Source organism: Ochotona princeps, chromosome 6 (genome assembly GCF_030435755.1).
Source record: "Ochotona princeps isolate mOchPri1 chromosome 6, mOchPri1.hap1, whole genome shotgun sequence".
Lineage (NCBI taxonomy): Eukaryota > Metazoa > Chordata > Mammalia > Lagomorpha > Ochotonidae > Ochotona > Ochotona princeps.
The window spans coordinates 357,151-384,754 of NC_080837.1; the positions used below are offsets into that span (position 1 = coordinate 357,151).

At 40.8% G+C, this 27,604-nt stretch overlaps 1 protein-coding gene across 1 annotated transcript in view; it reads right to left on the reverse strand.

Annotated features, from left to right (window-relative positions):
- Nucleotides 1-27,604, reverse strand: part of LOC131480433 (zinc finger protein 501-like) — a 69,535-nt gene that overhangs the window by 23,606 nt on the left and 18,325 nt on the right. Inside the window, 1 exon segment of the mRNA XM_058665265.1 lies at nucleotides 2,900-2,957. Coding sequence (XP_058521248.1) covers nucleotides 2,900-2,957 — 58 coding nt within the window.

Here is a 27,604-nt window from a genome sequence, read left to right on the forward strand (position 1 = left end):
AACATTTTACTTACTTAAAAGTGAAAATTACATAGCAGCAGTCAAAGCCAGACAGAAAAATCTTCCTGTCACTGGTTTACGCCCCATGTGGCCACAAGAGGCAGCAAGGTCCAGGCCAAAACAGAGCAGGCTGAACTCCATTCTGATCCTCCAAGGAACTGACACATTCCTGCTATCTCCCAAACACATCAGCAGGGAAGTAGATCAGAAGGTGAACATCAGGGACTTAACTGGTCCTTACATGGAATTCTGGCACTGCACGCAGCAGCATAATATGCTATCTCCAAACATGCAACAAGGATGGCTTAAACAAATCTGGTAATCCCTCCCCATTACCGGTTAACATAGCGTATTGAGGGTATAGTAGGTTTTACACATTTTTGATGTAGATCTTAAGTATTCTGACATGCAGGGAAATCTTTCAAGACCATAAAAAGAGTGAGAGAAAAAAAAGTACAATATAGCTTATCAAGGTCAAATCTGGTATTTCATAGACAGCAGACTCAATGCGGCACTAAACAATAGTAAAACTACTATACCAATGCATGAGGGGGGAATTGGGTGCGATCCTGACAACCTCTTAACAGGAGGTCATGTGTGTGGAGCAGGGGGGCACTCCAGAGTGGAGCAGGTGGTGAGGAGGAAGCTTGGATCCCAACCATGAAGACTCCCAGATCTTCAACACAAACTACTAGTACGAGCAACAAGGACTATACCCCAACTGCCAAGGAGGCCACAGGGAATTGGATGCCCTCGGAGGCTGAGTACTCTGAGGTCACCCACCCACAACCGGAGCTTCCACAGGGGATGGAAGAAGTCCAAACACTACCGTGCAGAAACCAACGTCATCGGAAAGACAGCCAGAAGCCCTGAGCGGTCAGCAGACACAGAAGAACAATTAATGTCCTTCAGGACCAGGGAGGAGAGCTTTCTCTGGTCCGAGCCTGGCTCCACCTCTGGACCCCCGCCCTCCCTCGCAGTGACCATCAGGATCGCTTCGAAAACCCCTCATAGCAAACAAACAATCATACAAACTAAAAAAAAAAAAAAAAAAAAAAAAAAAAAACCCTAAAATAAATAGACAAACAACAGAAAGTGGAGCTTGAAATCTGACAGGAAAGAGCTGGCATGGATTGGCTCATGCTTTGCTGGGTGGGACACAAAGATTGGTCACTCCTCACCATGGTGTTGAGGATTTCCCTGCACACCCCCCCCCCAAAAAAAAAAATGTTCTGCACCTTAAATGTCGACAAATATCTTGTTAGAGTTAAAAGCAGGTCTGGATTATCCCAAAATCTGCCAAGATCAACAAAATTATACTTCAACACAACAAATGGCTAAATACTAAAATGAAATAGACATGAGACAGCTGAATGGTACCCAGTGGCCTTTTCGGGGTATATAGCAGCCGGTCCGGTCCGGTATATAAACTAAAATTGAGATGTCAATGAGCTAATCATAGGTTGTGGTTAGGACTTGTTTTTTTGTTATTTTGTTCTTTGTTTTTTTGTTTGTTTGTTTGTTTTTGTTTTGTTTTTGTTTTTGTTTTTTTTCTTTAACATACTGGTTACTCAAAACTATGTCAATTCCATAATATTGCAAATTGCTGTTGATGTTATATTGGGACTCTTAATTGACTGTGATGATATTATACCAGCTCTGACTTCGGACCAGAAATGGTCTCCCCAAGAAACTGTTCAACCCATCTGGACAATAAGTAGCTGGACTCCATGCTTAATATATGTTTGCAAGGAAAGAATCTTGATTGAATTTGAACTGTAATGCTGCATCAAGGTGGAGGAATCCACCAGGGGGGAGGGGAGGGGGAGGGGAGGGAGAGGGGGAGGGGGATTCCCAAAGCCTATGAAACTGTCATATAATTAAAAAAAATAAATAAATAAATCTGGTAATCAAAAGTCAGGTTGCTTTTCCCACTGAACCTTCTACTCATCCCATACCTGATATACGATGTTGTCATTTGGCATTTTGTATAATGTAAATGCCACTGCTGGAAAACTAATATTGAACCTAGATGAAAAGATACTTACACTGCTTTTACAATGTCACTATTCACTTGACAGGATGAATGACAGAAAAACAGATGTTTTGTGCAGTTTTTTTTTTTTTGAATGTGTTTACTAGCTGTGACTGTGTCAGACTGACTCCAGGTCCCCCTCTTGCATCTCACATGTGGGTGGGACATATGCAAGGACTTATACCACCACCACATGCTTCTCAGATGCATTAGTAGGAGGCTGGACTGAAAGGGAGGAGTAGGGAGAACTAGAATCAGGTGCATTGTAATTACATGCATTCATCCCACCATACTGACACACTCTTACACTGTTTTATTCATTTTAATACTGCTGTCAACTTATTGCAGATATCTAGCTGCTTATGTCCTCACGTTGAACATGCCAGGATTCCATATGGGCATGAGTTCTGATCCTGACAGCTCCACTTCCCATCCAGCTTCCTGCTTGTGGCCTGGGAAAGCAGTTGAGGACAGCCCAAAGCCTTGGACCCGGCACCCATGTGGGAGACCCAGAAGAGTATTTGGGCTCCTGCCTTCATTTTGGCAAGCACAGGCTGTTTCAGTCACTTGGGGAGTGAATCATTGGATGGAAGATCTTCCTCTGTCTCTCTTACTATCTGTATATCTGACTTTGCAATAAAAATACATAAATCTTTTTTAAAAAAATAAATACATCTTTAAATATACATATATAACACAGAAAACCTGTACAGGAAAGTTTCAATCAGCTTTGACAGTTCCAATCTTTAGTTATCAAATTTTACCTTCTTTCTCTCACATTTTTTTTTCATTTTAGCTTAAAAACTATCATCATGATCCTCAAATACAACGTAAAGCAATCTGAGAAGTAAGCAAACAACTTACTGAATGTGTGTTGGTGTTCTCCAGCCTGGGAAGCATGTAGAAGGCTGCAGAGCCACACCTGCAAGAGAAGGTGGAGACAGGGAGTTATGCATTGGTCTCGATTATTCCTAGCCTCTTCAGTGGTTCCTACTGTGCTAAGCAACATCAACTTGGAGGCAGACACAGTGGCTGAAAAATGAAAGCCATCAGCTTCCCTGGGCAAGAATAGTGCCTGACAAGCACCAAGAAGGAATCCTTGAAACGGTATCAATAATTTCAAAAATCGGCAGTGATTAAAGCAAGTAATCATTAGGTCAATGTAAACAATTACCCTTTATTCTATTTATTTAAAAATAATGTTACTGGGACTGGCACTGTAGCCTAGTGACTAAATTCCTCATCTTGCACATACAGGGATCCCATATGGATGCTGGTTTATATCCTGGCTGCTATATTTCCCACCAAGCACCCTGCTTGTGGCCTGTGAAAGCAGTCAAGGACAGAACAATACCTTGTGTGACTGCACCCATATGGAAGATTCACAAGAAGCTCCTGGCTCCTGGCTTTCATTTTGGCTCAGTTCCGGCCACTGTGGTGACCAGGGGGAGTGAGGCACCAGATGGAAGATCTTTCTGTCTCTGCTACTGTAAATCTGACTTTCCAATGAAAATTTTTAACAAATTAAAAAATCATGATGTTACTGCAAAACACTAACTTCTTTTTTCAACTATTGTTTAAATTACAAGATACCACAGAAAAGCCATATTGTCACTAAAATGTACGTTTCAGAAAAATAACTGGATGCTATTAAGTACTTCAATATTTCTACATTCAAAGTAATTCTGTCTATAACTATATATGAAAATTGAATATAATATTTAATCTATGAAGTTTTCTAGTAATTGTTCCAAATGAAAGTTCCCAAGTCTTCAATGACACTTCCCGGTTCCTAAACCTTCAACAACACTTGACTTTGCCATTTCATTTGCCTTAGCCCACAGGACATCCATAAATATGACAGCAACATAGTTTGAGAAATTTTTATTTTAACTTATTAAATAGTTACATTATGGCAACAGCGAGAGAAAGCCATCAGATTCGAATGAGTGAATGTCATGAACCAGGAAGCTGGGCTGCTGTTTGGGATAGATCATATCTGATACTCAAATGCCTTATTTATGCCTACTGGCTATGTAACACTTCCAATGCAGTATCCCGCTACTGTGCCTGGAACACAGTAGGTGGGTTCCAAGGACGCCGTTGGAAACCTAGATGGATTCCTGTTGCTGGACTAAGCATGGCAGAGTGCTGACATCTTGGGAGTGAGTCAATCCACTGATGGAACATCACTCTTCTCTCTGCAATTTACCTTTCAAATATACATAGTATTTGTGAAAATGATTGCAAAGAAACATACTGCATCTAGAACAACATATTTTAAGTTGATTTGTGGGTATATCTTGGTAATAAAGAATTACATTTCAAATTCAATTAACAGAACTTCACAAAGACACTTCTACAACTGACATTTTTATACATATTTGGGCATTCTACTTCTTTCTTTTCCCCTCTATTTTATTTTTAGTTTTATGATACAATTCCATGGGCTGTGGGATTTCCTTTATTCCCTGGCACTGCAATATTCTATGCAGGATGACCAGCAGTGATCTAACACACTACACCACAACGCAAGCACCAAAGGTTAGCCTTTTTGACTCATTACTACTAAAAATGTTCTCATGTACCTTAGGTGTCTGATCATATTTTTTTTAACATCTTCCACCTGATGATTCACTCCCCAAGTGACTGCAATGGCTGGTATGCACTGATACGAATTCAGGAGCCAGGAAATTCTTCCAGATCTCCCACACGAGTGCAGGGTCACAAGACTTTAGGAAGTCCTCGACTGCTTTCCCAGGCCACAAGCAGGGAGCTGGATGGGAAGTGGGGTTGCCGGGATTAGTACTGGAGCATATGGGATCCCAGCGTGTTCAACATGAGGAGTTTAGTCTCTAGGCCAGCAAGCCGGGCCCTGATTGTATTTTTTTTTTAATTTATTCATTTTATAGCCCATTCCTCAAAGACAAGTACATTAATGCTTCCTTTTCCCAAAAACTCTGGACCTGAAACAATGATTGTAATTCGTGTACTGATGTGTGACGATCCCTTATGGTTATATTTATATTCAAATGCAAAATACCCTATAGAGGAAAATTACGTTTAATGCAGATTGGAGTTTGACCTAGTAAAATGCACCTGAAAATTTTGAAATGATTTATTGCATTCATTTACAATGTAAAAATTACCTAAGAACTCACCACAAAATTTACACATTAAATTCACTGCTTTTCCTTTTTTTTACATACATAAAAATATTATAATGGATCCAATAAGTATGACTTGTATTTGCTTTTGTTTAAAAAAAAAGAAAATGTAAACTCTCTTACATAACCCATGACTAACAGAAAACATAATTTTGTAACTTTTTTGAAAAAAAGCAATTTCCTTCTCAAATGAGAAATTATAAACTAACATTAATTACATCAGGCTCCAATCTTTAAAAGGGTAATGGATACATTTACCAGTCTTATGAATGAATAATTAGCAGTTAACAGTGATACTGAAAATAAAGTATGACACACAGAGACTGTAACATTCAGGAGTTCAAACAGGCGACCCCTTTGTAAAACAACAAAGGCTAGACGGCATTTTAGAAAGCTAAAGTATAACTATTCTTTTTAGAATATAACACAACAAAAAACATTTCTGCAAGAATGAGGATCCAAATATTACAGGATATCAGACATTCAAATGTGTCTTAAGAATATTACTTTTGGCCAAATGGGCCAAACTAGAAACCATAATGCTAAGGGAAATGAGCCAATCCCAAAGGGTTAGATACCACATGTTTGCCTTAATTTAAGAAGATATGATGTTATACATAACATGTTATGTTATGGATGTTATGTCATATTTAGTATATAAACTAAAATGGAAATGTGAACGGGGTGGTCACAGAACGGGTTAAGAAATCGCATTTATTTTTAACATGTTGGCTGCTCAATACTATGTCAATTAATTCCATAACGATGTTAATTGTTGCTGATAATAAGTTAGTGCTTTTATTTGATCGGGATGATACTCTGCTGGCTCTGACCTCAGACCAGAGAGGGTCTCCCCAATAAGTAGTTGGACTTGACTGGACTATAAGATGTTGGACTCTATACTTGGCATATGCTTACTAAGAGGGAATCTCAAATGAACTTGAACTACGGTTACGCAACAAGGTGGAGGAACCCACCATGGGGGGAGGGTGTGGGGAAGTGTGGGGAGAATCCCAGTCCCTATGAAATTACAATACAATGTAATTAATGAATAAATTTAATTAAAAAAAGAATATTACTTTCCTTGAGTACATCAAACCCTACTCTCATTTACAAAACTCATTACAGATTGTTAAAAGTATTATGTTACTATGGAAAAGATTTAAAATTGCTCTTTTTCTATAACACAGCATTGCATAAACAAATATATCACTTTGTTTTCTTTAACATTCTCAAGGCTATCCCACTGGTGGTTTATTGTAAGTGCAAAGGGGAACTATAAATTAGAAATGTAATTTTAATTAAATAATTGACAATATAAACATATTTGAAGGTGAGGACAGAAACATTTATAAAACCTTGTTAAGTAGAGAAAAGCATGAAGTATCTGGGAATAAACCTAACCAAAAATGTAGGAGACCTATTTGAGGAAAACTACAAACTACTGAAAAAAGAAATTGAACAAGATCTAGAAAGATGGAGTAACATCCCATGCTCCTGGATAGGTAAAATCAATATCATTAAAATGTCTATATTGCCAAAAGCAATATATACATGCAACGCAATTCCAATCAAATTGCCAAAAACATTCTTCACGGAACTGGAAACAATGATCCAAAGGTTCATCTGGAAACACAAAAAACCACTAATAGCTAGAACCATCCTGAAGAACAGGAAGTTAGCAGAAGGAAATCACAGTCCCGGACCTCTGGACATATGACCTCTGGACATATGCAGTGGTTATCAAAACAGCCTGATACTGGCACAGAGACAGAGAGGAAGATCAGTGGAGCAGAATAGAAACACCAGAAGGGAACCCACACAGATACAGTCAAATAATCTTTGACAAAAGGACAAACAACAATCCAGGAAAATGGGAAGGTCTGTTCAATAAATGCTGTTGGAACAACTGGTTGATAGCCTGCAGAAACAAAAAGATAGATCCACATCTCTCACCATATACTAAGATCAAATCTAAATGGATAAAAGATCTAAACCTGCATCCAGAAACCTTCAAACTTTTGGAAGAAAATGTTGGAAATACTCTGCAAGATTTAGGGGTAGGTCCCTACGTCCTAAGAAGGACACCAAAAGCAATAGAAATCGAGACCAAAATAAACAAATGGGACCTCATCAAACAAAGAAGCTTCTGCACAGCAAAGGAAACAATCAACAAAGTAAAAAAGCAGCCCACAGAATGGGAGAAGATCTTTGCCCACTACATAGGTGATAGAGGACTAATCTCCGGAGTATACCAAGAATTACAAAACAGCCAAAACACCAAAATAAACAAGCCACTCAAGAAATGGGCACGGGAAATGGGCAGACATTTCACAAAGGAACAATCCCGAATGGCAAATAAACATATGACAATATGCTCAAGCTCCCTGGCAATAAGGGAAATCCAAATTAAAACATCAATGAGATACCACCTAACGCCAGTAAGGGTGGCCCACATGAAAAACACCAACAACACTTGCTGGTGAGGTTGCGGGGAAAAAGGAACCCTACTCCACTGCTGGTGGGGCTGCAGATTGGTACAGCCTCTATGGAAATCAGTATGGAGAATATTCAAACAACTCAAAATCGACATACCGTACGATCCAGCTATAGCACTCCTAGGAATATATCCAGAACACTTGTTTTATGAGAAACCAACATGCACTCCTATGTTCATAGCAGCACAATCAGTAATTACAAAAACATGGAAGCATCCAAAATGCCCATCAACAGAGGATTGGATAAGAAAGCTATGGTTCATCTACTCCATGGAATACTACTCAGCTATTAAAAAACACAAAATGCAGTTCTTTGTGGCCAAATGGGCCCAACTGGAAACCATAATGCTAAGGGAAATGAACCAATCCCAAAGGGTTAGATACCACATATTTGCCTTAATTTGAGATGATATGATGATAAACATATCATGTTATGTTATGGATATTATGTCATTTGTAGTATATAAACTAAAACTGAACTGTGAATGGGGGTCACAGAAAGTGGTTAAGAACTCGCATTTATTTTTAACATGTTGACTGCTCAATACCATGTCAATTAATTCCGTAACAATGTTAAGTGCTGCAGATGGTATATTAGTTCTTTTATTTGACCGGCATGATACTCTGCTGTCTCTGCCCTCAGACCAGAGAGGGTCTACCTAATAAGTAGTTGGACTTGACTGGACTATTAGATGTTGGACTCTATGCTTGGCATATACTTGCAAAGAGGGAATTTCAACTAAACTTGAACTATGGTTATGCAACAAGGTGGAGGAACCCACCATGGGGGGAGGGTGTGGGGGGAGAATTCCAGATTCTATGTAATTACAGCACAATGTAATCAATGAATAAATTTAATTTAAAAAAAACCTTTTTAAGTAATTGAAGAAAGTGATATAGAGGAACTAGATGGGGTGAGGGGATTGGGGAAGTGATAAGGGATTGTGGAACTGTATCATAAAATGATAGCAATAATAATAAAATGTAAAAAAAATCATTGTTTTTCAATTATAACCATCACCACCGTCAATTTTTTTTCTGCAAAGCCTTTCTTTTTTTTCTCATTTTTAAAGTTATATTTTTGACAATCTTTCATAGTTAATTAGGGTAAACAGGTTCAAGGGCTATATGAAAGTGGGTAAGACTACTATTTCTACATTGTTTCCTTCATGTATCTGAGGTAAAGGGGCATTTTAAGGGAAAAGCCAAACCCAGTCTCCCAACCATCCCAGGTCCCGATGTGGGGCATGCTCCAAGGGTCTTGCTCAAGTGGTTTTGACAGTTCAACAGGTATGAATTGTAGCTAATCTCACCACTTCAAGCATGAAGAAATCACTGCAGAATCCACTGGTTGACACAGTCCATCTTAGAGTCTCCGTTTGCCCAGTTTTTCACTGCCAACATATAGCTGAGTCACCCCATCAATTTTTAGCTATTTTAACCTTGTAAAATCTGTTGAAGTTGATCATAGTGGTAAAGTTTCAGCCTGGTACCAACAGACACAACCCAGAGTGCCTGGTTTGAATGCAAGCACCATGTCTGATTCCATTCTACCTGCCTGAACAAATACACTCTGGGGCATCACTGAAATATGAAGTTAAAGTAGATATTTCAGTTATGTTGAATACTTAGATTTAACACATAACTTCTAACTACTAACATTTATTTATTTATTTAAACTGCAAACAGAATTTACATCTGGCGGTTCATGCTACACACACTTACAAGAGCCAAGCTAAGGCAAACGAAAATTAGAAAGAAGGAACTCTTTTTAGTAATAGATTTATTATTGTTGTTGTTGTTGTTATTATTATTATTATTATTATTATTATTTTGAAAGTCAGGTATACAGATGAGTCAAGTCAAAGCTAGAAATGAGGAATTCTAGCCATGCTCCCATAAGGATAGTTAGAAACCCAGTTTGGGCCCGGGAGGCAAGATGGCGGCATAGAGTACAGACACATTTGATAAGACAGAGAATCTTTAGGCAGGGAGAAGTACAATAAGTAGATTGCAGGGAAAAAGTAGGGCTCAGGCAGTAAGCAGGAGATATCAGTAACCCCCCCTGGACACAGGGTAGCTGCGGAAACATGACAGCAGTGTTGTAGAGGACCAAAGAACCCACCAGCAGTCAGTGAGCAGCAACTCAGGCCCTGGCAATCCAGGCTCGAGTGATCCAGGCTCCGGCGCCAGCCAGGCATCCAAGCGGTGGCCTGCACACAGATGTTATGACCGCCAGGTGAGAGCTGGGTCTGCGTGGGGAGCTAGGAAAGCGAGTGTGGTCTGGGAGCGGAAAGACAAGCTGAGTGATTGGGACCAGCGGCAGGCAGAGAGAGTCGGGGACTCAGGGCCCCATCTTGTGTGGAGAGGCAGAGTGCAGAGTTGACAGAGTGGCACAGAGGCTCCTACTGGCTGTTCACACGGAACTGATCCAAGGGTGGAGGGTAGCACCAGCTTTGCTCCCTGCAGGGTCAGTGTGGTCCCTGGAACTGAAAGCCAGCAGCCAGAGCTCTCCGCCTGGCGCCATCTTGGGTAGAAGGGTAGCAAGTGTGGACCCCAAGTGAAGATCCAGAGTGGTCGTGTTGCTGGCTAATTGTGCTGAGCTGAGCCCAAGGCAACAGCCTTGCAGCCTGTGGGGTATGTGTGGTCCCTGGAGCTGATGGCCGACAGCCCCCTGATCTTTGCTGATGCCCCATATGGGCACCATCTTGGACACTGAGGCAAGTGCTCCGGACACTGATAAACTGCAAGAGGAGTAGCAAACTGTGCATGCGCTAATTTAGCAACTCTCAGATAACAGTGTTAGGGGACCAGACACTGTTACACTGAAGAGAGGTCAGCTGAGTCGCCCATGTACTGACCTGGGGACAAAAATACCACCATCTTAGAGCACTGCACAGGCTCCACAGAAAAAACAGCCTCTACAAGGCACGCCACCAACTCCACCCAAAATAACCCCAGGAGGTGCTTAGACTTATCGGCCAGCAGGGGCGACAAGCACAGTGCTGCTTCCACAATCAGTGCAGTGGACAAAGCAATAATTCAGGACAGCTGTGTTCCCCAAATCCAGGGCACTGATTGAACATAAAAATCAACTTATATACCTGTAGGAAATAGACCATAGAGATGATGTCATCAAACAGATTGGCAACTACAAAAGGTAAAAGACAAGACAAAAGCACTATGAATGTTACTGAAGTCTCTCCAACAAAGGAGCAAAAGCTTCGCCCACTCCCAGAGTTAACTGAGGAAGACATTGAGAAAATGGGCGACAAAGAACTCAGAATACTCGTTGCAAAGCTGCTGGTCAACAATGAGAAGTACAAACAAGAGTTCAAAGAAGAAATAGCAGTAATACATCAAATTAAGGCTGATATATCAGAAATTAAGAAAACAGTAGAGCATATTAAAAATACAGTGGAGAGTCTCAACAACAGAATGAATGAAGCAGAAAAAAGGATTTCAGAATTAGAAGATATTTCATGTCACCATGAAGAAACAAGCAAAAACCTGGAAGCAGAGCTAGGTCAAGCTAAAAAAAGTATTCAAGAATTAAAAGATACAATTAAAAGGTCCAACATAAGAGTTATGGGAGTTCCAGAAGGTGCAGAAAGAGAAGTTGAGATTAGAGGCATATTCAGTGAAATAATACAGGAAAACTTCCCTAAACTGAGCAAAGAATTAGAAAATAATATACAGGAGGGCTACAGAAATCCCAACAGAGTTGACCAAAAACGAACTTCACCACGACACATGATAATCAAGCTCTCTTCAGCTGAACAAAAAGAAAAACCCCTTAAATGTGCATGTGAAAAAAAATCAAGTGTCATATAGGGGAACCCCAATCAAACTCACAGCTGACCTCTCAGAGGAAACACTACAGGCCAGAAGAGACTGGAGTGACATATTCCGGATTCTAAAAGAGAATAATTTTCAGCCCAGAATAACTTACCCTGCAAAGCTCTCCTTTGTCTTTGAAAATGAAATAAAATTCTTCCACAATAAAGAAAAACTTCAAGATTTTGTCTCATCTAAACCTGCCCTAAAAATGATACTCAAGGATGTTCCCATGAAGGAAAAAAGAAATAGCAACCATCAGAAAGGCAAATGTGGAGAACATCCCATTAAAAGGCTAACAGAAGACTCAATCATAGAATAACACATCACCAAAATGACAGGACCAAACTGCCCCTTATCCATAATAACGCTGAATGTAAATGGCTTAAACTCATCAGCCAAACGCCGTAGACTGGAGGATTAGATCAAAAAACAAAACCCAACTATCTGCTGCTTACAGGAGACACATCTCACCAACAAAGATCAGAAAAAATTGAGAGTGAAAGGATGGAAAAAGATATTCCAAGCAAATGGTAAGGAAAGACGAGCAGGTGTAGCCATTCTTATATCAGATGACATAGACTTTGAAGTAAAGAGCATCAAAAGAGATGAAGAAGAATACCACAAAATGATCAAAGGATATCTCCAGCAAGAAGAGATCAGCATAATAAATGTTTACGCTCCAAACGCCAAAGCATCTAGCTATGTGAAACAAATATTAACAGGCTTAAAGGGAGAAACAGACTCTAATACGATCACAGTGGGAGACCTTAATACCCCATTAACACAAATGGACAGATCAAAAAGCCAGAAACTCAGCAAAGAAACAATAGAACTCACCCAAACTCTAGAGCAAATGGACTTATTTGACATCTATCGAACCATTCATCCTAGAGAATACACTTTTTTTTTCATCAGTACATGGAACTTTCTCCAGAATTGATCATATTATAGGCCATAAAATAAGCCTCAGCAAATTTTAAAAAGTGGAAATCATACCATGCATCTTCTCAGACCACCAAGGAGTGAAGCTTGAGACCAAGAACTCAAACCACCAAAGAAGACTTACAAACATATGGAGGCTGAATAATATGTTACTAAATGAGTAATGGGTTAGAGAGGAGATCAAAGGGGAAATTTAAAAATTGCTTGAAACAAATGAAGGCATCAACACAACTTATCAGAACTTATGGGACACAATCAAGGTGGTGCTGAGAGGAAAGTTCATTTCAATCAGTGCTTATCTCAGGAAACAAGAAAAGCACCAAGTAAATCAGCTAATCTTACAGCTGAAAGAACTAGAAACGCAACAACAAAGCAATCCCAAGATTAGTAGGAAAAAAGAAATCATCAAAATAAGGGAGGAAATAAACCAAATAGAGACCAAGAGGACTATACACAAGATCAATCAATCAAAGAGCTGGTTCTTTGAGAAAATCAACAAAATAAACTCCCCACTAGCTCGACTAATTTAAAAAAGGAGGGAGAATATACACATCAATAGTATCCGAGATGAGAAAGGAGATATAACAACAGATAGCTCAGAAATACAAAGACTCATCAGGAACTATTATAAGCAACTATATACGAACAAATCAGAAAACCTAGCGGAGATGGATAGATTTTTGGACACATACAATCCACCAAAATTGACTCAAGAAGCAATTAACAATCTAAACAGCCCAATAACATGCACTGAGATTGAATCAGTAATTAAATCCCTCCCAACCAAGAAAAGTCCTGGACGAGATGGCTTCTCTGCTGAATTCTACTAAACGTTCCAAGAGAAACTTACCCCAATTTTACACAAGCTTTTTCAAACAATAGAAAAAGAGGCAATCCTTCCAAGCTCTTTCTATGAAGCTAATATCACCTTTATACCAAAGCCAGAGAGAGAAACAACAGAAAAAGAGAACTACAGACCGATATCCTTGATGAACATAGATGCAAAGATCTTCAATAAAATACTAGCCAACAGGATCCAACAACACATCAGGCAGATCATTCACCCCAACCAGGTGGGATTCATCCCAGGCATGCAGGGATGGTTCAACATTCGCAAAACAATAAATGTGATACATCACATCAACAAATTGACAGATAAAAGCCATATGATCCTCTCAATAGATGCAGAGAAGACATTTGATAAAATCCAACACCACTTCATGTTAAAAACCCTAAACAAGATAGGCAAAGAAGGAACATTCTACAACACAATCAAAGCAATTTATGATAAACTCACTGCCAGCATCATACTAAATGGGGAAAGACTAGAAGCCTTCCCACTAAAATCTGGAACTAGACAGGGATGTCCACTTTCACCATTACTCTTCAATATAGTTTTGGAAGTCCTTGCCAGAGCTATTAGACAAGAAGAAGCAATTAAAGGAATACTAATTGGAAATGATGAACTGAAATTATCGCTATTTGCAGATGACATGATTCTCTACATAGGAGAACCAAAAGACTCAGTCAAGAGACTATTGGAACTCATAAGACACTTTGGCAGAGTAGCAGGATACAAAATTAATGAACACAAATCGATGGCATTAGTGTACACAAATAATTCCACGACTGATAAAGAAATTGTAAGTACAGTTCCCTTTAAAATAGAGGAAAGGAATCTTAAATACCTAGGAGTTAAGCTAACTAAATATGTGAAAGACCTCTATGATAAAAACTATAAATCATTTAAAAAAGAAATAGAAGAAGACCTTGAAAAATGGGGAACCTTAACATGTTCTTGGATTGGCAGGATCAACATTATCACAATGACCATATTACCAAAAGCAATATACAGATTCAACACAATCCCAATCAAAATCCCAGCAACATTCTTCTCAGAAATAGAAAAGATGATACAGAAGTTCATCTGGAATCCCAAAAGACCACGAATAGCTAAAGCTGTCTTGAAAAACAGAAATCAAACTGGAGGAATCACAATTCCAGACCTCAAGACATACTACACAGCAGTGGTTATCAAAACAGTCTGGTATTGGTACAGAAACAGAGAAGAAGATCAGTGGAACAGAATAGAAACACCAGAAGGGAATCCACACATGTATAGTCAACTAATATTTGACAAGAAAACTGAAAACAATCCAGGTAAAAAACCTGGACTATTCAACAAATGCTGTTGGGACAACTAGATAGCAGCTTGCAGAATAAAGAAGCAAGACCCACACCTGTTGCATTATACAAAAATCAGCTCTAACTGACTCAAGGACCTAAATCTACACCCAGAAACCATCAAACTATTAAAGGAAAACATAGGAAACACACTCAAAGATATAGGAACAGGGAAAGACTTCTTAGAAAAGACACCTAAAGCAAAGGCAATCAGATCAAAATGAACAAATGGGACTATATCAAACTAAAAAGCTTCTGTACAGCAAAGGAAACAATTAACAAAGTGAAGAAGCAACCAACAGAGTGGGAGAAAATTTTTGCATACTACACAAGTGATAGGGGACTAATATCCAGGATCTACAAAGAGCTTCAGAAACCCAGGGACAGCAAAAAAACCAACCCTGTAACAAAATGGGCAAAAGACATGAACAGACATTTCTCAAAAGAACAGGTTCAAATGGCCAACAGACATATGAAAAGATGCTCAGGCTTCCTAGCCATCAGAGAGATACAAATGAAAACCACCTTGAGGTACCACCTAACTCCAGTGAAACTGGTCTACATTCAGAACTCGAAAAACAACACCTGCTGGCATGGATGTGGGAAGAAAGGCACCCTCCTTCACTGCTGGTGGGAGGGTAGGCTAGTCCAACCACTGTGGAAATCAGTATGGAGAGCGCTTGGAAACTTGCAAATAAACCTGCCATATGACCCAGCTATCCCACTCCTAGGAATATACCCAAAAGGAGTGAAATCTGTATATGAGAAGGGGATCTGTAATCCTATATTTACAGCAGCACAATCTACAATAGCAGACATGGAAACAAACCAGATGTGCATCCAAGGGAGAGTGGTTAAAGAAACTGTCGTACATCTACTCCATGGAATATTATTCAGCTATTAAGAAGAATGATATTCTATTTAAAACAAGGTGGTCAGAACTAGAAACAATTATGCTCAGCGAAATGAGTCAATCACAAAAGAACAAATACCATATATTCTCTCTCATATAAGGAAGCCAACATGGAAAGGGTAACTCCAACACTCCAATCTATATTGTTTTGTTTTGTTTTGTTTTGTTTTGTTTTGTTTTTTTGATTGTTTGCTCTTTTGGCTGTATCTCATATGTTTTCATGTTTTTCTGTCAGTTTGGGTGCTTCCAAATAATCTCTTTTCTCTAGTAGAATTCATCACGTGCACATGACGTACACATTGGCATCATTTACCCCAAGAGGCATCTGTGTTTTCTTTTACTTAAGCATGTGTTGGTTACTTAGTGGTGCATTATTTTATCAGGGTGCTATAATTTGTTGTTGATGTTGTTGTTGCTGTTGTGATTGATGTGGCTGTTATGAAATGATGTCAATCTGGAAAACAGTAATATTATTTCAATCCCAAACAGCCTGTATCTCATGCAATAAGATATTGTCAAATAACCAATGAACCAACAATCGATATGAGTCAGATTGCTTATGATCTACATCAAGAATTGTAAAACCTAATATACTAGTAAGGCTCTATGACACTTTGAAAGGGGGAGGGAGAGCAGAGAAATCTTACATCACCCTAGAAGGTGTGAGAAGGACGGGAAGTATAACCTATCAGGATCATAACTGGTAACTCATAGGCAACATACTCGAATCAGCATTAGACAATAGCAAAACTACAAAGGCATATAGGGGGAATCAGGAGCAATCCTAACAACCTCTTAACAGGAGGTCATACGCATAGAGCAGGGGGGGACCCCAGAGTGGAGCAGGAGGAAAGGAGGAGGCTTGTATCCCAACCCTGAAGACTCCCAGATCCTCACCAAGGACTATCAGTACGAGCACCGAAGACTACATCCCTGCTGCCAAAGAGACCACGGGGAAATGGAGTGCCTTTGGAGGCCAAAAACTCTGAGGTCACCCACCCCCGTTTGGATCTACCACATGGGATGGAAGAAGCCCAAGTCCTGCCTTGTAGGATCCAAGGTCATCAGAATGACAACCAGGATCCCTGAGCGGTCCGCAGAAACAGAAGAACAGTAAACTTCCTTCGGGACTAGGGAGAGGAGCTTTCTCTGGCCCTTGCCTGCTTCCAACTTTGGGTCCCCGCCCTCTCCCGTAATGACCATCAGGATTGCTCCAGAAACCCCTCAAAACAAACAAAGAAACTAAAATAGATTGACAGAGAATAACAAGGAAAGCTTAGAAACAGAGAGGAAACGGTCAGCAGGGAGGCACTTATAACTCACTGGGTGGGACACAAAGATTAGTTATTCCTCACTAGGGTATGGAAGATTTCTCTGCACACCCCTCCTAAACATGCTCACCTAAACTGTTGACATAAGTCTTGTTCTAGAGTTAGATTACCCAAAAAACAGCCAGGTTCAGAGAAATCATGCTTCAATGCTATAAACTGCTAAATACTATAATTAAAATAGACACGAGACAGTTGAATGGCAATTTATAGCCATTTTAAGGTGTATAGAACACAGTTGAATATAAATCAAAATATAAATGTCAATGAAGAAGTCACAGGTTGTGGTTGAGAACCTGCATTTTCCTATTAACATATTGGTTAATCAGTACCATGTCAATTAATGCCATAATGTTGTAAATGGTTGGAAATATTATGTTGGGGTTTTTAATTGGTTGGGATGATACTCTGCTGACTCTACCTTCAGACCAGAGATAGTCTCACCAAGAAACTATTGGAATTACCAGAACAATAAGATGCAGGACTTTATGCTTGCTAAATACCTCCAATGAAAGAATCTCAACTGAATTTGAACTATGGAAATGCAATAAGGTGGAGCAATCCATCATGGGGGAAGGGTTTGGGGAGGGGTGGGGGGAATCGCAGTGCATATAAAAATGTGCCACATATTGCAATGTAATTAATAAAAAAATAAATTGAAAAAAAAAAACCAGTTTGGTGGGATATTTTTGCTGTCTATCCAGAAAGTTGTTAATTAGAAGTAGCCAAATCCTGAGCTAGCAATCTTGAAGGATAACATGGGTATCCACATAACTTAATAAACTTGCTGTGCTGTCAAACATGCCTCATTAGCTTCCAGTTTTAACATAATCTAATATGGTAAAAGAATCTGGGATGGGAACCAGCTTCTGAGACTAATCTCTCTCTCCATGCTCTCTGTCCTGGCCTCTAAAACAAAAACACACAACAAGATGGCACCAGCATCCTGTGGCTAAGCATCCACCATTGGTGCTGTCATCCCATATGGGTGATGCTGCAACTTGGGCTGCTCTGCTTACAATCCAGCTCCCTGCTAATGGCTAGGAAAGAAGTAAGGATGGTCCAAGTCCTTGAGCACCTGTGCTTATGTTGGAGGGTTAGGATAAACTCCAGGCTCTTAACTAGCACCAGCCACCTTCAGCTAGTGAGGACAGTTAGGGAGTGAACCAGAAGGTGGAAGATCCCTCTCTGTCTCTGCTTCTTTCAGTTTCTTATTCTGTAATGCTGCTTTTCACATAAAAATGCATTTTAAAAGAATGTTTATTTCAAAGAAAAAAGAAAAAAGAAAAGAATACCAGTCCTCTCTGAACTTCTCCCTATTACTTTTAATAGTTCCAATCCAAAGTCACTACAAATGTGTTGCTTCTATAGAGATTCACGCACAGTGGATGCTGCATATGGGGAAGATGGGATCTAGGTGTCCTCAGGATCATTAAGAGCCTCATCACCCTTGCAGGCCTCGAGTTCATACCTCTCAGCACCACTCAGCAGAGCAGGGTTCTGGCAACAGGCAACTGAGCACAGAAAAAGCAGAGATGGGGCCCGGTGCCATGGCCTAGCGGTTAAAGTCCTCACCTTGAAGGCCCCGGATCCCATATGGGCGCCGGTTCTAATCCCGGCAGCTCCACTTCCCATCCAGCTCCCTGCTTGTGGCCTGGGAAAGCAGTTGAGGATGGCCCAATGCATTGGGACCTTGCACCCACGTGGGAGACCCGGAAGAGGTTCCAGGTTCCCGGCTTCGGATCGCCGCGCACCGGCCCGTTGTGGCTCACTTGGGGAGTGAATCATCGGACGGAAGATCTTCCTCTTTGTCTCTCCTCCTCTCTGCATATTTGGCTCTAATAAAATGAATAAATCTTTAAAAAAAAAGAAAAGAAAAAGCAGAGATGTCAGCTGCTGGCAGTCAGCAGGAGGTGGAGATCTGTGTCCTCAGTTGCAATTGCCTGGAGTGGGGTTCAGGGAGGAACCAGTTCTAGGGTCAAATAATACTGAGTTTCCCTGCCTTGATCAAATTATGAATTTTCTTCAAATATGTTTTTTAAAGAAGGTAATTGCCAGAAACTATGTTAACTGTGAATGTTTCAAAATGCCTTAGGTTCCTTTAGAAAAGGATGCCCATGGACACAGGAAACACCACGTGAGGGTACAGGAAGGTGGAGGCTGTGAGCCGGCCAGGGAGTGACCTCAGTAGAAACCAAATCTATTACCACCTTGCCCTTAAAATTTCAATCATTAGAAACACAATAAATGATTCAAGACAGACATTCTATAGTGTATTTTTTATGGCAACCACAGTACACTCTTATTTTCAACTATACTCCTTATTGCCAATGAGAAAGAATCCACCATCAGAGCAATATAGAAACAAAAGCTTATGACCTTAGATGCCTAACACTTAAAATAACAGCAACAACTGAAATAAAAAAAGCAACTGAAGTATTGATCTCAAAGTCCAAGAAAAACAAACAAAAAACCCCCAAAAAAACAACTAGGAATAATTAGATGAAATTCAAAATAATGATTGGTGAAAAAATGAATAAACTATATTAAGCAAAACTGAAGACAATGGAAATACTGAATTTTTTTAAAGACAAAATTAATAAACCTTTAGCTAGATTAAGAAAAATTAGGGCCCTAGGCTCCAACACTGTCTAGTGTCCTGGAGGACCAGGGTAGCTGTGGGACGGACAAGGTTAGGTCTCAACCCCTACTGTGTCAAGTGTGAGCCGTATGTGGGTATGGACAATCTGTGGCTCAGCTGAAACATCCAACAGTAAGAACCAGATTGGGTTGAAGGCCAGTCAGGAAAAGCCACTGTTCCTGCTAGGACAGGAGGTGAACTGAGCAGGGCTTGCCCATGGATCCCCTGGTATGCACGAAATCTGGCATTGGAAGGGGTTCTGATGGAGGATCCAGGGCAACTGCACCGGCAGGGTACAGACCGTGCAGGTAAGCGCAAGAAGCATGAAAGGAAACAGCCCAGAATAGGCCAGGGAATGTTTCTCCTGGCATACATTTGGCATGGGCTGGGGGCAGACCAGGCTGAATCAGTTCATATCATCCACTGGCAAATGCGAGCACCAGAATAGAGTGTGGGTCGAGCCAGGTTCAGTTGTGACAAAAATCAGTGCACAATAAGGAATGCCAAGGTGAGTTTGCCTGTACTGGATGTGGCCGCAGCTCCCCACCAGCACACGTGAGAATCAGAATGGAAGGGGGAAGAGCCAGCAGGGGGAAAAAGGAGGAGTCGCCTAGCTGAATGGCTACTCCCAATGGAGAGTGTGAGCTGGGATGGGGGCAGACCAGACAAGGCAGGTCTACAGCACCTGTGTGCCTCACGTGGACTAGATCAGGGAAAAGCCAGGCTGGGCTGATTATTCCTACTGGTGCAAACTACAATCACAGTGGGTGAGGGTTGTTTGGGCTTAGCCGCAGCATCAGCTGGCAGAAGCCAGCACTGGGGACTAATTCTGTCAGGTCAAACCACAGAACCACCTGAGAGTGCATAAACCAGGAGTGGGAGAGACCTGGGAGGGAAATAGTGGGCTCCTCCCTTTTGAGTTACCACTCCCATGGGAGGGCACTAAAACTAGGACAGGGGATGGGGTGGCTGAACAGAGAGGCACTCAACAACATCCGTTAGGGCTAGATAGTTGAGCTGGTTAGATGGAACTAAGCTTCAATACCCATCGACATGTATGAGAACCAAATGGGATGCGGGACAGACCGCACTAATCTGCTACACATATTGGCAAATCAGGGTAGGGGCGGGCCTGGTGGGGATTATTCTGGGTCGCTCCAAATTGGGCTGCAGCTCCCACTGGTTTATGCAAGGGCCAAGTATGTATTGGGCAGAACCAGGCTGGACTGCAACACCCATTGGTTCCAGTGGAAGTTGGGGCTGAAAACAGAACCAACACAGCAATTGCAACCACCAGCTGAACGTGGTGATGGACTGTGCCGGGCCCTGTGCTTGCTAGTACATACAAAAATCTAGTCTGGGAACACCTCAAAGTTGCTTTGGGGATTTCCCCACTCAAAATGCTGGACTCAGAACTGTAACCAAGAAAAGACAGAATACAGAACAAGTCAATCAACCACCTCAGCTATATGCTGGCAGTGAAATACTGGACAAACGGAGACTGTATGATGGATTATGTCAATCAGTGGATTCTTCAAAGACCTCATCGTGCTTAGAGTGGTGAGACTGGTGCGATTCATAACTGGTGAACTACTGAAACTACTTGAGCAAGTATCTCAGAGCATGCCCCACATCAGGGACTTGGGGAGGGTGGGAAACTGGGTGGGGCTTCTCCTTCAGTATCCCTCTTTACCTTAGGTATATGAAGAAAACAATATGGAAATAATAGTCTTACCCACTTTCCTATAGGCCTTGAACCTGTTTACCCTAATTAACTATGTAAAGATTGTCAAAATTTTTTTTTAAAAAAGAAAAAAAAGAAAAATTAGGGCCCTGCATGATAGACTACTGGCTAAATTCTTCACCTCCCAAGTGCCAAGATATCACATAGGCACTGGTTCTAATCCCGGCAGCCCAGATATCACATGGGCACTGGTTCTAATCTCAGCAGCCCCGCTTCTCATCCTGCTCCCTGCTAGTGCCCTGGGAAAGCAGTCCAGGACAGCCCAAAGCCTTATAACCCTTGGACCTGTGGGACCTGTGTGGGAGACTCAGAAGAAGCTCCTGGCTTCTCCTGGATCAGTGCTGCTCATGCTGCTGTGGCCACTTGGGGAAAGAATCAACAGATGGGAGACATTCTTCTCTCTCTCCTCTTTGTATATCTGATCTGCAATAAAAATAAAATCTAGGGCCCTGTGCAGTGGCCTAGTAGCTAAAGTCCTCGACTTGAAGGCGCCAGGATCCCATATAGGCACCAGTTCTAATCCTGGCAATCCCACGTCCCATCCAGCTCTCTGCCTGTGGCCTGATAAAGCAGTTGAGAACGGCCCAAAACCTTAGGATCCTGGACATGTGTGGGAGACCCAGAAGTGATCCAGGCTCATGGCTTCAGATCAGCACAGCTCGGGCCATTGCAGTCACCTGAGGAGTGAATGAGCAGAAGGAAGTTCTCTCTAATCAATCAATCTATCTATCTATCTGATGTTATAATAAAAATAAATTAATCTTTAAAGTAAAATAAATCTAAAAAAAGAAAGGAAAAAGGTAGATTTAAGTACATAAAAGTGGAAAAGGAACACAGGGCTATCTGGACCAAGTGGGTTCTGCCACTGTTTGTGATGTGACCATCCCATGTGGATGCCACTCCAAGTCCTGGTTGCTTCATTTCTGATCCAATCCCTGCTATGCATGTTGGAATTCAGAGGATGTCCCAAGGGCTTCAGTCCCTGTGCTGATGTGGGGGAACTGGAAGAATCCACTGACTCCTGGTTTCAACCTGGTCCTGCTTTAGCCATTGCGGTCACTTGGAGAGGGATAAAGCAGATGCAGATCTTGCATTCTAACTCTCCCTCTGGCTCTATAACTCTGCCTTTCATACTGACAAAATTGATCTTTATTTTTTAAAAAAGGAATGCAATGGATCGCTAGAGATTACCAACAATAATTATCGACTAATAAGTTCATCATTTCTGGATACTTAGTATTAGCCTACAAAAGTGCATCACAAAGATACTAAAAGCTGACAAAACCAACAGTAAGTAACAATGAATCAGAAATAAAATTTCAAAAAAGAAAATCTCTTCAAACCAAAGGTCAACACCAGGTGTTTCCATTACTAAATTTGACCAAATTAACACCAGATTATCTAGAATTATTATAAACCATTGAAATGGAAAAAAAACAGTTCCAAATTTATCCTGGGCCTAACAATATTTAGATTCCAAAACTGGACTGAATCAACAGTGGGTGACTTAACTTACATCTGACTGTTTTAAATTGAGAAACACAAAGTAATTGCTCAGTCAAAATGCAATCTCCATTGTAGCATGATTAGACTTCGGTGTACTTATGTCTTAATACTTCTGAAATACCTTCATATCCCAGAAGTCTAGTTTAAAAAATCATAAACCAGCATGCTTGATAAAAATTAAGGTAAAATTCCTCACATAATACACATAAAGTGAATTCAACAGCACCAATCAATGCACATATAATAATCAAAGCGCATCTAGCCTGAGGATATAGAAAATGCGTCAACAAATGCAAATCAGCACACCAAATACTTCACACAAGCAAGATGAAGGATAACATTATTAAAACCATCTTACTGACAACATTCAGTAAAATGCTACATTTAGTTTATGATAATGTACATGCATAAGTTGAGCAAACCTACAAATATTCAAATATACCTCAACTGAGGTATATTGATATATTTCTTTCAAGATACGCAATCAAATAAGAATGTCGGTTTTTCACTGGTATTTAATAATTTCCCAAAGAAAGTAAAGCAGGGAAGGAAATAAAATGCACAGAAATTGGAATTAAGAGACAACTTTATTTGCTTTGAATCCTTTCTCCCTGACTTTGTTGATAATGAAACCTAATGAGCACCAAGACCATATTCAGCCATTACGAATAAAATATTATTTGCTGCAAAAGAGATGAAACTGGATAGGATACAATCAGGAAAAAGTACAAATAGATCTAACATGCTGTATATATATATATATATATATATGTCAAAAACTCATAGCTGTACCTTGAGTGTTGATTATTACAGACTGAGAAGAGTGAGGCCTGGGGAAAGGAAGGAGGTCGAACAGGTAGCAAAGAAAGTGAGACAGAAGGAACAAGATCCAGAGATCCATCCCAGTGTGTGGTGATTACAGTTCAGAATAGGATAAGCTGATGCTGGACACTGGAAGGGAGGACCCTGTTTACTGTAAAAGCAAAGATACATGGAAAGCCTGGGCACCTGGTTTACTCAGCTTAGGCTGTATATGTACACAAACACTGCACTGTGCCTTGCGATAGTATTCAAGTACATGTTGATCAAATTTCTGTGAAGGTTTTAAAAATCAGAATCATCCCTTCATAGTAACAATACCTAAAAAATTTAAACTGTCCCAAACTACACAGTATAAAATACATTTAGTATTTTTTAAATTCTTTATTGAATTTTTGTTTTGTAAAGTATTTATTCATTTTCACTGGGAATTCAGATTTAGAGAGGAGACCAGAGAGAAACATCTCCCATCCACTGGTTCACTGTCCACGTGGCCACAGCAGCCAGAGTTGAGCTGATCTGAAGCCAGGAGCCAAGAGCTTCTTCTGGGTCTCTCATGCACGTGCAGGGCTCAAGACTTTGAGCTGTCCTCTACTTTTTCCCAGGTCACAAGCAGAGAGCTGGATAGCAATTGGAGCAACTGGGACAAGAACTTGTGCCCTTATGGGATCCTGACACATGCAAGATTAGGACTGTAGCAACTAAGCTATCATGCTAGGTTCTTTTTTTTTCCAGGATTATAATCTTACTTTCATTTCTTTTACCTTTTATTATTATCATTTTATGATAAATTTCCATAGGCCCTGGGATTTTATTACTCCCACGTTTTTGATTATTTAAAAAAATTTCACTTATTTGCTTAAATGTGAAAATTACAAAGACAGACAGAGATCTTCCCTCTACTTGTTTATTCCCCATGTGACCACAAGAGGCAACAAAGTCCAGGCCAAAACCAGGAGCCTCAACTCCATTCTGATGCTCCACAGGGGTGCAGGTGTCCAAGGAACTGAGCCACTTTATTCTATCTACCAAGCACACGAGCAGGGAACTACTTCAGAAAGTGAACATCACATTACAACTGATGTCTCTCACATTCTTTTCAACAAATAATAGAGAAATTAATCAAAAAGTGCAATGTGATTATGGATGTCAGTCACTGAAAGAAAAGTGTTTGACACCAAATGATGGTATAAACATTCACTGTCTCCATTCTGATACCTTTTAACATACAAATCTTTATTCAAAAGGATACTACCAAAAATGAACAAGATTGTTGCTCTTGATACTAAGTAAAAAGAATGACAAAAATTACACACAGCACAGGAGAAAACAGTTGAGATTATACCTGAACTTCTCAAGAAATTGGGAGTATACTTGAATTTCTAAAGAAATGAAACAGGGTTATTTACAATTGGGTTTACATTTACAAATATACTTTACAGACTCTAGGGAAACACTCAAAAATTCAGGAGATACATCCTTGATATCTTCCTAGAAGACAGAATTTGCACCATCTAAAATATTCAGTTAAAATGAGATGTGGGCATCTAGTAGAGTGGATGAGAAACTGCTTAGGAGACGCTCACCCTACACTGGACTTCCCGTGTTTCTGTTATCAATCCACAACAAATTCCATCTTGCTGCTAACACACTCTCTGGATGCAAGCAAGAAATTTCACAAGTATGCGAGTCTTTGCACCTGCTAAAATGGACACAGATTTAGTTCCTGGCTCCTGTTTTTTGCTTGACCTTGTCACAATCTTGCAGCAATATAAGGAGTTAACCAGCAGATGGTAGATCTCTCTCTCCATCGCTTTTATAAATAAAATATACTAACGAGATTTTTTAAAATGATAAGACAGGACCCGGTGGCGTGGCCTAGTAGCTAAAGTCCTCGCCTTGAATGTGCCGGGAACCCATATCAGTGCAAGTTTTAATCCCGGCAGCTCCACTTCCCACCCAGCTCCCTGCCTGTGGCCTGGGAAAGCAGTCGAGGACAGCTCAATGCTTTGGCATCCTGCACCAGCGTGGGAGTCCAGGAAAGCAGTCGAAGACGGCCCAATAGTTTGGGATCCTGCACCCGTGTGGGAGACCCAGAAGAGGTTCCAGGTTCCCAGCTTCGGATCAGTGCAGCACCGGCTGTTGCGCTCACTTGGGGAGTGAATCATCCGACGGAAGATCTTCCTCTCTGTCTCTCCTCCTCTCTGTATATCTGACTTTGTAATAAAAATTAAAAATAAATCTTTAAAAAATGATAAGACAAAAAGAAATATTGTAAAAACTAGAACTGGCATGGATGTTTGGTGCACTGTTTCACACACAACATGGAGGACCACATGCTCTTCCCAGTGATTCTAAATAGAGCAGCACATTCTTTAAAGGAAATTCTCATAGAACAGCAAGGGAAGGTACACACTGACTGGCAATAATCAGGACAAGCTAATGCTACAGTATCAGTGCCCAGCCAGTGAGAACAGCTACTTAGCAATGTGATCAGAGATCTCAGTTAACACTACATGAAGAAAATAAACTCAAACCAAGTCCTAGAGAAACACAAAATTAGTGCACATGGAGGAAATGTTGGACTGTAATCCTTCCACTCTACAAATACTTCATACACCATCAGAATTTATCCCCAGTCTGTAACATAATATTGTGCCATATGCAAAACATTTGCAATGAATTAGCATGAGAAATAAAAAGCAAGACAAGTACTGTCATCATATCAAAAACTAAAGCAAAGGCCAGCATTGCGGTATAACATGTAAAGCTGCCAACTGCAACACCAGCATCCCATATGGAATCAGCTGCTCCACTTTCCAGCCCAGCTCTCTGTGAATCTCCTGGGGAAAGCAGTGGAAGATCATCCAAGTGTCTGGGCCCTGATCACCCACATGCAAGCCCTGGAGGAGGCTGCAGGCCCCTGGACTCAGCTTGGTGCAGCACTGGTTATTTTAGCCACGCGTGTAGTGAGCCAGTGGGCAGAAGATCGTGATCTCTTATTTTTCTTTAAAGATTTATTAATTTTTATCACAAAGTCCTATATATACTGAGAGAAACAGAGAAAGAGAGAGAGAGAGAGAGCAAAGGCAGAAATATAGTCTATCCACTGAATCACTCCACAAGTGACAGCAACAGCTGTGCGGTCACTACTCAGCTGTGCTGAACTGAAGCCAGGAGCTCTTCCGGGTCTCCCATGGGGATGCAGGGTCCCAAGGCTTTGGGCCGCCCTCGACTGCTTTCCTGGGTCACAGGCGGGGAGCTAGATGGGAACTGGACTGCATGGATTAGAATCGACACCCATATGGGATCGCACAGTGCTCTATGCAAGGACGTCAGCTGCTAAGCCACCTTGCCAGGCTCTGTCTCTTCCTTGAACTCTTCTTTGAACATAACAAATAAAACATATAAAAAATTAAAAAAAAAACAAAGAAATATTTTGAGGATTTATTTTTTCACTTAAAAAGAACTTAGTTTAAGAAATCATAAACATCAATTGTCAGACAGTACTAGGATTTAGTCACCTCTGGGGATAGAGGAGCAGAGAGACCGAGACATGAATTGACAAAGGCATTTTCTCAATAGGTATGCAGCTAATATTGTTTACAGTCTCACTGAAAAATTGCAGAAATAAAGTTGTCAAGAATTTTCTTTTCTTTTTGTGAGACCATTGCATAAACTCAGGTTCCACGCAAGAGAGCAAAGATGTAACACCCAAATCAGAGCACAGCATCCCTGCCTAAGTGAGCAAACTGGAAAGCAAAGCACCAGGACATGACAGAGAATGAGCTCTGGGAAGCAGCCTGCTTACACTTCACAGGGAGACCCACACTCAGCAGTTCCCCCACGTTCCCAGGCCTTGGAGATCACTCTCACTGAGGACACAGTGCCCAGGGGGGCTCACTGCACTGATGGAGGGAATCCTAAGCAGCCAGAAATGTGACAGTGTGGATCTGGGAACTCCTCACAGCCTGTGGTGTCTCTATC